We start from the raw sequence: 15,022 nt of genomic DNA on the forward strand, positions 1-15,022 counted from the left end.
CAAATATGTTTTGTTTTTTTCCCAGTCCTTGTGCTTTTATAGGCACCGATTCCTGTGGTGTGTAAGGACATTCTGTTTTTGCGTAAAATTGTCAATGTTCTTCTCTAAGCCGAATTTAAAGCCTAAATTGTAGGTTAGATAAAGATATGGATAAGTGAGAGAGTGTGCTTGCGAGTGCTTGCGAAAAAAAAAAAGAGTGGGCCTGTACTTTTCAGCTTCATGTCATTTCACATGGCTTCACGCTAGTAGTGGCAACAGACAACTTTCTAAAGACAACATCAACATTGCACATTGGTGTGAGCTTCAGATTAGTGTCGCATCACATGAAGGACACTTGTCTGTCTGTCAGTCAGTCCTCTATCTAGCACAATTCCCAGCTTGTAACTTGTGGTGTGCCGAAAAACAAACATCTCTCTGATTTTGTACACAGTCATAACTTAGAACAGAAATGATAGAAGTGTGGAGTTCATTAGGGGTTTAGTTCATTGTTGTTGTTGTTGTTGTTGTTGTTCACTAGTTCTCACCAGTTCTCATAGTCTCACTTCCATTCAGATCAGATGGAGGGATCCAGACCCCCAGGAGGCTAATAGTCCTGTCTGTGTATTTTGACTGCTAGCATTACGGGAAATCTTAAATACTTTCTGAATGTTCAGTAAAACATGCTGAGCAGAATCGGAGCAGTACATAAATCGAGTGCATTTCTTGTTCTGCTTCCCTATATCCACCGGGACCTAATTGAAAGCACATTTCTTCAGCTCTGCCTTAGGAGACGTCATCAGGACAGGCAGCTTTTTGTGCTTGACTTCTGAGGGAACTCGCATTCAGCCTCTGCTAACCAAAGAATGCTTTATGTTCAATCATACATTTATTATCTGTGAAGAATTCTTAACATCAACCGTTTTCGGGATGCCAGGTTGAATATTTAAATGCTGAAATAACTGCAAAGGTTAATAGTGCTGAAAAAATAAGCTTGTATTTCATATGTGTGATTTGTAAATGATATACATTTCTCATCCTATTTTTTCCTTGCTTTGAAAAGAGTGCAGGCACTGTTTATCTGTTTGAGGGACAAAAACTAAAGAAACGTGACCGCTGCCTGTTCTCAACAGTTCGAATCTGCAGAAAGCCGCTGCCACTTAGAATGCAGCTCTTATTTTAGCCAAGTCTCTGTGATGTTAGCGATCGCTGCCCATCAGCTTCAATGAGAATCTGGAGGTAAATGTTCTGCGCACTGAGCCTTTGCAATTGAACAGGCGTCCATGCTTTCATCTGGGTTCCATTTTCGACTAATCCCAAAGCTGTACTAGTATGATCCCAGCTGCAAGACTTGCCAATCCCCTTCGGCCCACATGAAACGGCCTGCAATCCCTCACCGTCACTCGAGCCGCCTGTAACCTCCTCTTCACGTATGACAAAAGAATACTGTTGCCCAATAACAAGCTCTTCATGAGTAATTGTACCTAAACCCACACACTTTCATATCCAAGATGATAATAGCGGCTTTGTCTTTAGGGGGTGAAATTCCTCTTCGTACCATGTATTTCGAAGTGTAAATGAAGAGATTCAAATGGGACTTTTGGCATGGAATTTCAGACTTTGGAGAGTCTGGCTGGCTTTGGTTTGAGCAAATCTGCATTTACAGAAACAAGCCAAAAGTTGAGAACCCGGTCATTTACGGCTTGTTCCAAATAGCAGGTGAACGCTGACTAACCGCAAGCAAATATTCTGGCATTGACTGTCGGAATAAAAAATTAGTCTTGTTTTCCTGCTTATTTACTTTAACAAATCACAAAGACTTGACATACGCCGAACCGCACTGGAGCCTGCCCAATTAGATCAGAGCGTTCTGACCGAGCTAATATACACCACACCCCAGTGTTCTTCTTTATTCTTCTTACCACTTATATGTCATAGTGGTACTTTAATTATTTCCCCTCTGCTTTTGGTGTCCGTGTCAGGCACCTCAAAGAAATTTCCATTGGCATATAAAGTTTGTTTTTTATTAGCAGGATGGTTGACTGATGTTGTATGAAGGACGGCTGTGTCCATGGTGACAGACCGTGGCGGACGCTGCGAGGGAGCTGGTTAACCACCACTCTCTATTTGCGGGCACCTTCAGCAGCTGCTGTATGGGAGGGTGAAATGGGCCCACAGCCTTGCTGTAGGCTATCAGTCCCATAGAACCTCTTCTTGCGGGTCGCATTTTGTGAGCCTTTTTTATTTTTTGTATTTTTTTTTTTTATCAAATTCAAGTTTTGATTAAAGGAAGTGTTATTAGTACTGTTATGAGGAAAATTTAAGTAAACTGTTCAGTGAAGGCCTCACTACAATAGTGAGAATTTTACATAGACAAATTTAAAGATTTAGGGTTTTTATTTAATTTATTTGGTTCTTTCTCTCTTGGAAGAAATAAAAACCTAATTGGATTTGGCCAAAAAAGATGCAAATAATCTTCAAATGTTGAAGTCCAATGCTGAATTTTCCTTATGCATTGGTGAGTTTTTGAAAAATATAAATTGAACGAGTCTTCCAATTAAAAGCGAAGCAGTCTTTTTTTGTTGTTGCTGGAGTTGCACCAAGCTTCTCGTTATTTGTCGCTTTGTTTTGTGTCTCTTCTCCACTGACAAAGTAGAAGAGACCATGAAACGGCAAAGAAAGTCTGTGTACTCTGTCTGCGTATTCGGTCTGTGTTCAGTCCTTATTCTTCAGGCCAATAAACAGCAGTCTTCGTGACCGCATCAGAGGCCCTTTAAGCACTCGCAATATTTACTTTACAGCGTCACTTGATCTGGGCTCCAGTCCGTGCATCTTTGGGAGTTTACAGGCTGTTTTAAAGCGGGCCAGGAAGATGAGCCAAGCCCCACACTGGCAGGAGACAGCCACTGACGCCGATAGCGTCCCAGCACCCCTGCTTCACCCCGGTCCTGCCAGGACTCATCTGCACCCCTGCTGCAGCAGAGTTCACTGGAGTGCAGTCATAAAATTCTACTCTCGACAAATCTGCTCAGGATAAATGGCAACATAAGAGATCCAAATTAGAATTGGAATTGTACTCATTAATAGGTGTATCACTTTACATTAAAACTTGAGCTTGCTTTGGTGGTGGTCTAATGGATTAACAGCCGCTGTAAACTAGTTTTATACATACATAAACTGCTGAAGAAGCATAAGGAAAAAAGCAGGAATTGATATAAAGTACAAATATGAGACCGAATACAGTTACCAAGTTTAGATCTTATATCTAACCATTTTAAAGCTCATGGCTTGAGTATTTCCATAATTCAGAATATAATGAATTAATGAGGGACTTTTGCGTCTGAAAAATAATGTCTGTAATAGAGATCTCTTTTTTGGAGCTGTGTAAATCTAGCTCATCAGTAATAGACAACTAATGTTGATGGTCTCTTGATAAGTTTAACTTACTGAGGTTTTGTTGACTACACCTAACGTTAATGACAAGTGCTGTTCTATAACTGTTTTGCACATGTATTAAGTTCTCAGTTTCTATACTTATTGTGTAGGAAAGGGAAATCTTAAGAGCGTTTATGTTTTGACCAAGCTTCAGAGGATACCATATGTTTGCATTTTATTTCAAGAAGAACACCAGGAAGTTTAACATTCTAATCAAATTCAGATACATAACAGTTAACAGGAAAAGGATGGATGGATGCCATGGAATGACAAAGAGCCCGAGGCAAGGAAGTATTTAATTTAGCTCTTAATATCTGACCAAAGTGTATTGGATCTTCACATTGTCGTCTTCTGCTTTCCGCCAGATTTCATTCAGGTCAGCTAAGGAAAACATGTCTCTGAATCCATCCACTTTTTGAAATTTAGTCTACCAGAAGGAATGTAGCACCTATGCACACAAAGCCTTTAGTGGCTTGAACTGCGATAGGAGTTTTACTGGACTGTCATGATAGAGATGCTTTATTGGGTAGCTTCAAGTCCTAGGTTATAGAGTGAAACTCTGACTGAAAGTGCTTAATCTTTTTATTTTTTGCCAAAGACTGAAGGAGAAGGTTTAGACGAATACTTTGGCGCAATGAAAGGTCATGGCATTCTGCTCCAGCTGTTTGTTAACTCTGCTCTAAACTTTGTTGGTTGTGCGCTCGACATTCCATGCCACTTTTAATCGCCTACCCACCACTGCTGGTTATTAGCATTCTCAGTAATCTTTAAATTTTATAGCCCATGCGTGTTTCCAAATAAAGCCATGTTTTGGCTGAGGCTGCTGATTATCTTACTGCACTTCAAGTCATTAAAAAAGTCATGGAAAGTGCTTGCATTTATTGTAAAGATAAGAAAACTGGTACATTGAATTGAGTTTCCCACTGATTTATTTAAATTGGTTGTGTTTTTTTTCACACAGAAATGGTCAAGTGTGAACAGCCCACTTTTCCTTCCTCTCATACCACCACGCTCTCCTGGGTTCACGGCTGTGGTGTTGACATATGATCGAATCGAAAGCCTCTTTAGGGTCATCACTGAGATCTCCAAGGTGCCAAGCTTGGCCAAACTGCTGGTGGTGTGGAACAACCAGAACAAGAGCCCCCCTGAAGGTTAGTGTCATGAAGGGGGTTAAATGTAATGTAATGTTAAATCACTGACAATAGAGACATATTTCAATCTCTGCTTTTATTTTCTAAAATAGAAATATTATTAGGGTCCTTTTAGTTACTAATTGTAAATGTTTTAACTAATCCCTTTTTCTTTTTGTTATGTTTTGATGAATTGTATGTGTGCAGTGATGTCTGTATGTTTGGATGTCCTCCAGCAGATTGTTGTACTCCTGCCAGGCTGTTGTAAATTAGAAATTGTTCTTAAGTGACTTGTCTCATTGAATAAAGGTTAAAAAATAAAAAACAAACAATGTGATAGCCCATATTGGCAGAGATTAGATATTGCTTTTTTGCCATTATGTAATATTCACTTAAGTTAATCTTTAAAACACTCATAGCATAACATTGTTATATGTAATCTTTAGCAAATATAAAAATTTATATCCCTTTTTCATACTGTATATACAAATATTTTGATGCCTAAATTTGATGCCTTTTTGACAATATAGAACATAGAAACAGTACAGCATTTTAAGCATCATTTATTTTATTTATTTATTTATTTGTTTGTTTGTTTGTTTGTTTGTTTATTTATTTATTATTTGCCATAGCATGAGGACAATTATTGACATTAAAATTATTATTGATATCTGCCAGAACTTTAATATCAGTGCCATACACTGTCAGGCTAATACAACATATTTTGTTATATTATTTATTTTAGTAATTATTTTATTTGAAAAGAGATAACTAAATCTACACTGCTGTACTGACAGCTTTAGTTGTTAAAGAATGTGACGCCAGTATGAAATGCTGTCGTGTGGCTCTCACAAAAGACATGAAACCCCTGATATGGAACAGATGAATGATAAGCTAGTGAGTTGCCAAATTGTGTTCCTCTTGAGGTTGGAGAATTGAAAGCATGATGTGCCTTGGTCTGGGGCCAGACCTCTCTGGTTTATCTTCAAGATATGGAGTGAGAACCCAAGCGTTTGGTCCATCCACTGGCATATACAGTACTGTAGCTGCATAAATTTGGCTTTTCTCATCGACTGTCTACAAGCTGTTGATGTCTATGAGTCCTCTTACTCCAGACTAGATGAATTAAGTGTATTTTAATTCATTTTGATATATGGCCTGTTTTCACCAGACGTCCACCCTTAAACTTTATTGTCAAACCGAAAGGATCATTTCAATAATGGTTTTCCTTTTCTACAGCTGTGGTCAAATTTATGGCCCATTAGACATGTCAAAATAAGCTGATATTAGTAGTTATATATTGTGGCTCTGCCTCTAATGATACTGCTTAACAAGGCGATTAGGTATGCGTTCATTTATGAAGTCCCTGAGAAAAAAAGAGGAATGGGGAATTAAATATATCCTCTCCATAGATTTGAGTAATGTCATTATGAAGGGAAATACTTTGAAGTAGACTAATGATTCTGTGTTGCCTTTGATTAGAGGCGTCGGTGGAGCCGGGCTCAAGCTTTGTGACCCATTAGAATTAATAAGGTCTGTTCACGGGTCAACCTGGGGCTCAGGACCTGATGAGGATGGATTTGCTCCACACCCTTTTCCATCGCTAATTATGTTTGTTTATTTCGAGCAGCCTTAGCTGCCCAAATCTTGACTGTTTGTCATTTTAATGAGGTGCTGGAGAACTCTGACAAAAGGATTGCATCTAGGGAGTTTCTCAGTTGGCTTAATACACTCGGAGGGGAGGAGATATTTTATATGGTTTTGTCACAGGGGATATAATTTGCTGAAGCAAATTAAAGCAAATGTTCATACATAAAGTACAGCCATTTCAGTACTGGGCAAGGAAGTGATTACTGGCCATTAAAAAAAAGCTTTCGCACAAGTTGTTCGGTGCGGTTGAGATTGCTGCTTGTTCTTATGGTGCAGATTTATGATGTGTGAACATTTAAGTTTGTGCATTGTGCTGCTCTGGATCACGCTGGTTAGGTTTAGTTGTTAAAATGTTACTTGTCTTTGTAGTCCATCTTGTCTGTGTTTGTCTTTGTCTTAGTTGAAAACACTGTGCCAGGCTTGGATGTGGTGACAGTATCAGTTTACTTGCATGTGAAGATCTGGCTCTTCTTTCAGCCTTCGTCTGGGGCCAGGGAGGTTTTCCGGCAGTTAGGAAATACTTTTTTCTTTTCTTTTTTCCCCTCTTTCATAGTTTGTTGTGTGATCTTGTGGAAGCACACTGTAGGCTGAAATGCTTCATCCTACCGGAGATGAGCTCATTCCAGATCTCCGGAGATTTCGAGGGTCTATACCCTGGCTTTGGGGTACCAGTATAATTGCAGACTCTCCTAGTCTTAGGGTCTCTGTGTTTGAGTTCCAGTAGACTCTCTCGTCAGTTTTATTAGGTGACACTGTGTGCCATCTGTCTTCTGCGTGCTCTGAACTCCTCCCAAGCCCTTACACAACTGAAAATAAAGAGCGTTGTCTCTTCTGCCCTGAGAAGAATGTAAGTGCGGTCAGATTCATATGTGCTTTTACTCAGTGATGTGTTTAGATTTATCCACCCACGCTCTCTTTTCCACAGTTGCTGCCATCTCTCATAGTTTTTCATCTTCTCTGAAACTGACAGTGTATTATTATTATTATTAGCTCACTGTTTTCTTTTTCTCCTTCTCTCTGTAACAGAGACACTGTGGCCCAAAGTCGCAGTACCTCTTAAAGTGGTCCGCACCAAAGAAAACAAGCTCAGCAATCGCTTCTTCCCGTTCGATGAGATCGAGACGGAAGCTGTTCTGGCCATTGATGATGACATCATCATGTTGACCTCAGATGAGTTGCAGTTTGGATATGAGGTAGTGAAAGCACCAAATCCCTGTTTGCATACTTCTACTTGCTATGAAAAGCATGTACTACACTGATGAAGGTTTAGTACATACTGGTAGCTTGAAGCAAGTCAGCACATCATTATTGGGTGTTGAAGCTGCATCGAGTCGCAAACCAGTCCTGTCCTCTAACATATCACATGCACTATCGCTTAAAAGTTTTGGGCCCAGTGGCCCGGTTTCCACAAAAATTGCATTCAGGGAGAAATAAATACATTTCACACTAGATGGCTTAGAGTTTGTTTGGAGCATTTGATGTTTGGGCAATTCCGTGCAAAACTGTCACATCCATAACACCAACACAATGCCATGGTATTTAGTTGGCGTTATGGATGTGACATTTTTGCACGGAATTGCCCGTTTGCTTCGAAACTTGGTGCATTTTCTCTTCAGTTTGGTTTGTGTGTAGGAACAAAGCAAACTCATTCAGGTCTGAAAATGCCCTGAAATTGAAAGAAATGTTGACAAAGAAATGTTAGCGCTCTTAGTTGTGTTAAAGAAAACCATTCCTTCTAGCTTTATCATTCTCCTTACTATGTAATATATACATAGTAAGGAGATACTCCAGATACCTCCATTTGACTTGGAAGATTATCACACTGGATGAACACCTTTTATCTTGATAGTTAAATGGATTCTATTGAAGTAGTTGCTTTTAAACCAAATTCACAGAATCTGGAGCAACTAAGGGTTAATTGTCGTCTCCACATGCACGATGATGATCGAGCAGAACTGTGATCCCAGAACCTCTTTGGGTCACTCCTATTTAAAATTGAGTTTACATGCATCGCAGGACTTTTGAACTATCCTCTATTTCCTAAATCTGTGCTCGGCATCTCAAAAGCATTCCTTACAGTTGAAGTCCCTATTTTTATATTTTAGCTTTTTATATGTGAAGGATGACAGGACAAGCAATCCTATCGATGGCTACAGGCTTGCCTTCAGCTCACCTGCAGGCATTTATACACTATTGAGCGAATGATGTGTAATTTATGGATAATTGTATGAAATGGATCACAGCTTTAGACATGGCTGCCTGGCTAAAACACTAGCTGCTTATGCCATTTGAGAATGACATTCAAGAATTTCTACATCATATCCTGTAGGCCTGCCTGTCATTTTTGGGATTAATGAACCATTAGACTTAAACTTCATTGATTTAACCTTTGAAATACATGGTTTAGCATACTTTGAAGCCAGTATTATCTAAAATGACTCTAACTGTTGAACAGTTTACTGATCTTTTATGGTCTTAGCATTTGTGAAGGTTTATATTATATCTCAGATATACTGTGTGTCTGTGTTTAGGTATGGCGTGAGTTTCCAGATAGGTTGGTTGGATATCCCGGACGGCTCCACTTATGGGACCACGAGATGGGCAAGTGGAAATATGAATCTGAGTGGACCAATGAAGTGTCAATGGTCTTGACCGGAGCTGCGTTCTACCATAAGGTAAAGCACAAAACAGTCATAGACTCAGTCACCTCCATCCAGGGTTGGTGACAGGTCTGCCAAAATAATTTTCTCAGTGTCTCCATGCTCCCTCAGAGGTGTCCTTCAGAGATCAAGAGAGGTTATATCATTTGTAATTCAAAACCTTCATTGATTTCAGCTTTCTCTTCCAGGAACCATTTGTTCACTCATCTCTACTTTATTTTTTATTTTTTTATTTTTTTCTTCAACACAGTGTTTCTTGTGTTGTCAAAAAATGTGTTGACATAAGTTTATTTTTCCTTTCCAGTACTTCAACTATCTCTACACGTATAAAATGCCTGGAGACATCAAGAACTGGGTGGATGCTCATATGAACTGTGAGGATATTGCCATGAATTTTCTTGTTGCCAACATCACTGGCAAAGCCCCAATAAAGGTAAAAAAAACCTCAGAGTACGAAATTGTTGACTGTGTTAATGCCTGTTTGTTTTGGTTCTGCAACCAAGGGACTATATATCACAGATTTTCAATTCTTTTTTGAAATAAGAGTACACAAAGTTTTGGTAATGTGGTAAAACGCAATCACTAATGGAAATGAATCTCAAAAACCATAATCTTCACTGTATTTTCCTACATATACTCCCATTCAAAAGTTAGGGGTCGGTAATATGTTTTTGAAAAGTCTCTTATGCGCAGCAGGGCTGCATTTATTTGATCAAAACACAGTAAAACAAATTTTGTGAAAAATTTAATCATTTAAAACTACAATCATCAGGCAATACTTCAGTCTTCAGGGTCACAATGATACTTCAGAAATCATTCAAATATGCTGATTTGGTCCTCAAGAAACATTTCTCATTGTTATCAATGTTGAAAACAGTTTTTGGATGTAAAAAATAATTATCACTTAAAAATGAATGCGGGCGTTCCCTAAAAGAATGCGGACATTCTGACAACGTGTTCTGTCTCTGATCAGCCTTCGCCCTTCTCCCCCAGTCTATACAGTCTGTAGTCTACAGTGACTCTGTCCAGGTGCTGTTCGGCCTGTAAAGCCCTGGCCTTAACCTCTGTTATCTGGGTGTCACTGTCTGCCTCTCTCCTGCTCGCTCTGTTTTCATAAACTCACTGGGGCACATTCATTCTGCAGTCAGTTACACCGTGAACCTTCTCCCCTCTCTCCTCCACATCCCCACATCACCCACACCTCCTAGTGCCCCAACCCCAGGCTCCCACTGTGGAAAGTGTCAGTCAAGTGTGTGTGTGTTGTTGGAGAAGGAATGGGACAGAGGGGTCGTACATCATTCGTCTAATGAGCGCGGCAGATACGGTCGTTTAGCTAGGCCACGGGCACGGACGGCTCTCTCATTACATCTGACTTATATGACCTGTCATCAAGTCATCTCCTCCCACCCAGCTCACCCTCAACACACACACACACACACACACACACACGCACACACACACGCACGCGCTCTCTTTACAGAGGCCCATCATTGCAGCCCCAGCTCATTATTAAACAACCTTATCGACGTCGTGTCAGATTTTGTTGTTTTTTAATATAAGGAGCGTGTCATGATTTCTCAACATTAAATTAGGAGCTATAGACTCATGTAGGTCAGATAATTTTGTTTTTGTCACTGCTTTGATGTATGAACAGATAAAACACTTTTTGTTTGTTTTATGCGTTATGTAAAAAAGGAAAGTATCTGCTTTCTTATAATATAAATGTCAACTTGTTCCTCTAAAAATTCCAAAAAAATTCCAGGTGTTTTTTTGACAGATTTATTCAAACATACATTAGATAATATAAGACATCAGTAACAATTTTAATAAAAATGTATTGCATTTATAATATAGTCTATATATTTTTAACATATTTACAATTTTGTTTCTAGCTAACCAGCTTTCCTGAGATTAATGTTTCGTTGATGCCTTGATTAGGCAATTACAGTACAACTTGAAATATGTTCTCTCATGTATATTTAATCTTTCCTTCAGATGGTTAATCATGTTTTTTCATGCTATAACTGGTGAGAAAGTGGAAGTTGATTGGCTGATTTGCGCTCCACCCTGGCATTTGATCTGTTACACCACGTTAATGAGCATCAAAAATAAATGAGTTTTTAATAATAAAATTCCAAAAAAGGCTCTTACAAAGAATGCTCAATGCTCACCTTATGGCATCTAGCCCTTAAATAACCATTTTATTTTAGATAAATGGCAAGCAGAATAAGAAGAATAAATACCTAATTATTTTAAAATAAATCCTGTGGTGGGAGAAAATCCTGATGATTTTTATCAGGATAAAAACTTTAACTTTTTTTTTTTTTTTACATAATTATAGAGTTATGTACAATTTGTATTTCTTGTATTTGTGTTTCTTTAATGCTAAATATGTATCTGCCACGAAATAGCCTGTGAAGCAGCTATGGCAATAAACTGAAATACAACAGCACAATTAAACTGGCGGTTTAAGAACTTTTATTAAAATAATTTTATATATATATATAAAACCGCCAATATTATTGTGCTGTTGTATTTATTGCCATAGCTGCTATATATATATATATATACACACACACACACACACACACACACACACACACACACACACACACACACACACACACACACACACACACACACACACACACACACACACACACACACACACACACACACACACACACACACACACACACACACACACACACACACACACACACACACACACACACACACAAAACTCATTGTGACTTCCACAAAACGAGTGTTACATTTGTTTTTTTTTCTAGGTTACACCTCGAAAGAAATTCAAGTGCCCGGAATGCACAGCGATTGACGGGTTGTCCCTGGACCAGACACACATGGTGGAGAGGTACAGTATAACCAGGGATTCCCTGTATTTGGGCAGAGGGGGTTCTGGCAGCATTCTTGGCATCTGAAATGCATTGTGGGTTTCACCAACAATTGGCTCATTGTAGCTCTTTACAGGACATACTTTCCTGTGCTCTGAGATCAAAACATTCAAACTCACTGGACCTTACAAAAGACTTTCCTTCTCAAAGAACTGTGACTTTCCTCTCTGTCAGAGGTTCACCACAAATCATTAATTCATTCTGAGTTTCAATTTAAGTATGAACCAAGCGAAGCACGCATCAGAAAGGCTTGAATTGATTTTCCTTGAAAATCACAACCGTTTCCTCATCCGCTGAAGCAAAGTCTTGATGATTGGTTTCATACTTCCAAGCTGTGTTTGAGGAATTAAAGCAGGAGCCTGGTGGACTGTGAAGCAGCCTGCGAGAGAGTGTTTGACCTTGAAGTGAATACGGAGTGGTTGCAGCCAATCAAGGGCTCTGTTGACTGCTGAACCTTTCCAGGGGTCACACTTGTTTAGATTGATGAAGGGTTTCCTGCCTCTGGTTATGCTTCTCTCTGATATGTGTCCTGGGAATGGCAGGCATTTTGAAAATATCTGATCCCCGTTGTTATATTTTGTGCATGTATCTCATGATTCAGATGATTCTAGAACAGTACCATTTATTTTCTACCATGTATGTTTTTTTTCTCAACAGAGCCATTTTTGGAAGGCATTTTTTTGGCTGTATTATCCAAGTTGCCCGTTTTCCTCCACTCTTTCAGCATCTTTCTTTTTCCTTTCCAGGTCTGAGTGCATAAACAAATTCGCCTCTGTGTTCGGCACCATGCCTCTGAAGGTTGTGGAGCACCGTGCCGATCCCGTACTCTATAAAGACGACTTCCCAGAAAAACTCAAAAGTTTCCCCAACATTGGTAGTCTGTGACACTACCACAATGACTCTTTCCCATCACTTTCATCTATCAAACAGGCTATGGGCACTCCAGGATTTCTCTTTCTTGTTCTGTATCTGACTTAATGAGTTTCGAGGAGTGCCTTTCCAGTGGTGGTGTGATGGGAGCTGATGCACTGTATAACTTATTACCATATTTTCATTCTTGAGAACAGTTGCTGAAACAGGACGACGCATCAAGACGGTTGATGATTTCTGTGAGGACGGGTCAGAGCTTGGGTCTGTCTGTCAATCACAAGCTGAAACCTTCCTTGTGGTTGACGGTATATCTGTGTGAGGAAAGAAAACACACAGAGGAGTATCACCGCTCACTGCTAAACAGAATAGCATATATTAATGTAATTTTACATTTATAGTATAACTTTTTTTATGATATGCATCACGCTGAACAAATTGTAGCAAAACTTCAACTGAATATCTGGGGTGTTGGGATGGGGCTATTAGTTTGTACATGGGATATTGTTTTGCACAGTCACTGATAGTGATTTTAATAATACAGTTTGAGTTATATCAGTTTGACATTTCATTTTATATTCTGTTGCTGACTTTTTGAATGTTGCTGGAGAAAAAAGTATTTTATGTAAATGTTCCCAATTTAGTTAAACTCTGCCTAATTAAAGCATATTTTGTGTATTAATAGATATCAAAAGACACTATTTGCAGAGTTTTATATACTGTACAGCTGATAACAACATGGTTTTATACCATGATATTGCAAAGAACTCATTCATTCATAATGTATTCTAGTCAGTTTCTTTTTGGTATCTTCATTTCTTCCTTTGAATTTTGTTGTTTGTTTGTTTGTTTTTTACATTACGATGTATTATATGTAATAAACAGTGTGAAAAAACTAAAATACTCAATGTAGGGATGTGCATTTTGAATATGATAGTACTTTTTTAACTGTGGTATGCATGCGTATTTGGCCTTTACATTGCATCTTGACGACTTTACAGCATCTCGCAATGCGAGTGTTGCATTTTTAAGATGGTTTGTCAAGTTAAGAATAGTTTGATTTAAAAAAAAAAAACCTGTTATTAGATCCTTCATTTGGTTTCAACAGTTGTGCTCCACCTTGCTGAAACAAGTTGTCATCCTTTTCTAACCTCAAACAAATCACAGTGTTAAAAAATTAGGCCAGATTTTGGCATGTTTGTGCATAGTTGGTGTGAAATATTCTGATGTTTTCATTCCAGTCACTTCCTAGTATTCAGGTTCTCATGCTCATCCCTAATTCGATGGTATGTTGACTTGGTGTAGATTTGGATGAATTGTCTTCTTCTTTTTTCCCCCAGCTGCCTGTGTTGTCTGAGCCCAGAAGCAGATGTCTGTGCGCTTTGAGTGATTTAGGTTCAGGAGCCTGCACGTCTGAGATAAATTCATTTCATCTTCAAGGGGAGTGAACTTGTAAAAAGAAATCTATTCTTGTTCTGACTCTTTCTGTCTGAAGAAAATGAAAATCTGGTAAGGAATTTTCAGCAACATGTTAACTATTGGAAATGTCACTGAATGACCAATTACACACAGAGAGCCAGATTGTCTGCAGCTCGTGAAGCTTTTTATATACCACAGGCAAAACTGTCATGAGTACAGCAGTCACTTTTACAAAATGTCTACTTTATCTCAGTACTTATCTCTGAGCTCAGCATCAAAGTAAAGTATTCAGGCCTATCCAAGAGCCCTCGGTTAGTGATCAAGCACTGTCTGATTGGTCAAACATTTGCTGTACCATTATTAAGGCATTTAGTAACATGTTAAAACTGTTAAATATCAACAGTAAAATAAGGTGCTTTCATGCTGGTTTTTTAGATTTATAAACTTCATGGATTGAACTTTATGAATACAACTATTCATATATTGCACAGGAACATTTTGTATGATTAGTTTTTTTTTATTCATCTGGATTTAGAGAAACACAAAAAATGAGCACACAAAAAATGTCAAATGAAATGAAACATCCATAGTAGAATACCCAGCACTTGTAATGTTAAACTTTTAAATGTAGCCTTTTAATGGCAGCCTCCATCCACCAGAAACTTCATGTCTTTAATGTAAAATGTTTTTTAAATCATGTTCTGAGAACAGTGTATCCGATGTCCTGGAGCAGAGTGACTCTCAAAATCAGCATTTGTGAATTTTGTTTTTTTTTAAAGGCTTACATTTTTTCTTTTGGGGCCAAGTTTAAACAAAATATACAACTTGTAACAACAACAAATCTGAAAATGCACGTGAACAATTAATTTACCAGCCCTCGGTACTTACATGTTCTCAGAGTACTTGATAGTTGATTGAGTGTACACACATTCTATCATGATATTCCACTTGAATCAGATGTTCTCAAAGC

The 15,022-nt window shown here is 38.6% G+C and overlaps 1 protein-coding gene across 1 annotated transcript in view; it reads left to right on the forward strand.

Moving 5' to 3' along the window:
• Window positions 1-15,022, forward strand: part of ext2 (exostosin glycosyltransferase 2) — a 28,409-nt gene extending 13,387 nt beyond the window's left edge. The window contains exons 10-15 of the mRNA XM_079867341.1: window positions 4,373-4,562; window positions 7,218-7,384; window positions 8,723-8,866; window positions 9,156-9,284; window positions 11,644-11,726; window positions 12,513-15,022. Of these exons, the coding sequence (XP_079723467.1) occupies window positions 4,373-4,562; window positions 7,218-7,384; window positions 8,723-8,866; window positions 9,156-9,284; window positions 11,644-11,726; window positions 12,513-12,651 (852 nt within the window). The 3' untranslated portion in view covers window positions 12,652-15,022. The remainder of the gene's footprint in view (window positions 1-4,372; window positions 4,563-7,217; window positions 7,385-8,722; window positions 8,867-9,155; window positions 9,285-11,643; window positions 11,727-12,512) is intronic.

The sequence above is a fragment of the Squalius cephalus genome (genome assembly GCF_949319135.1).
Source record: "Squalius cephalus genome assembly, chromosome: 3".
Taxonomy (NCBI): Eukaryota; Metazoa; Chordata; class Actinopteri; order Cypriniformes; family Leuciscidae; genus Squalius; species Squalius cephalus.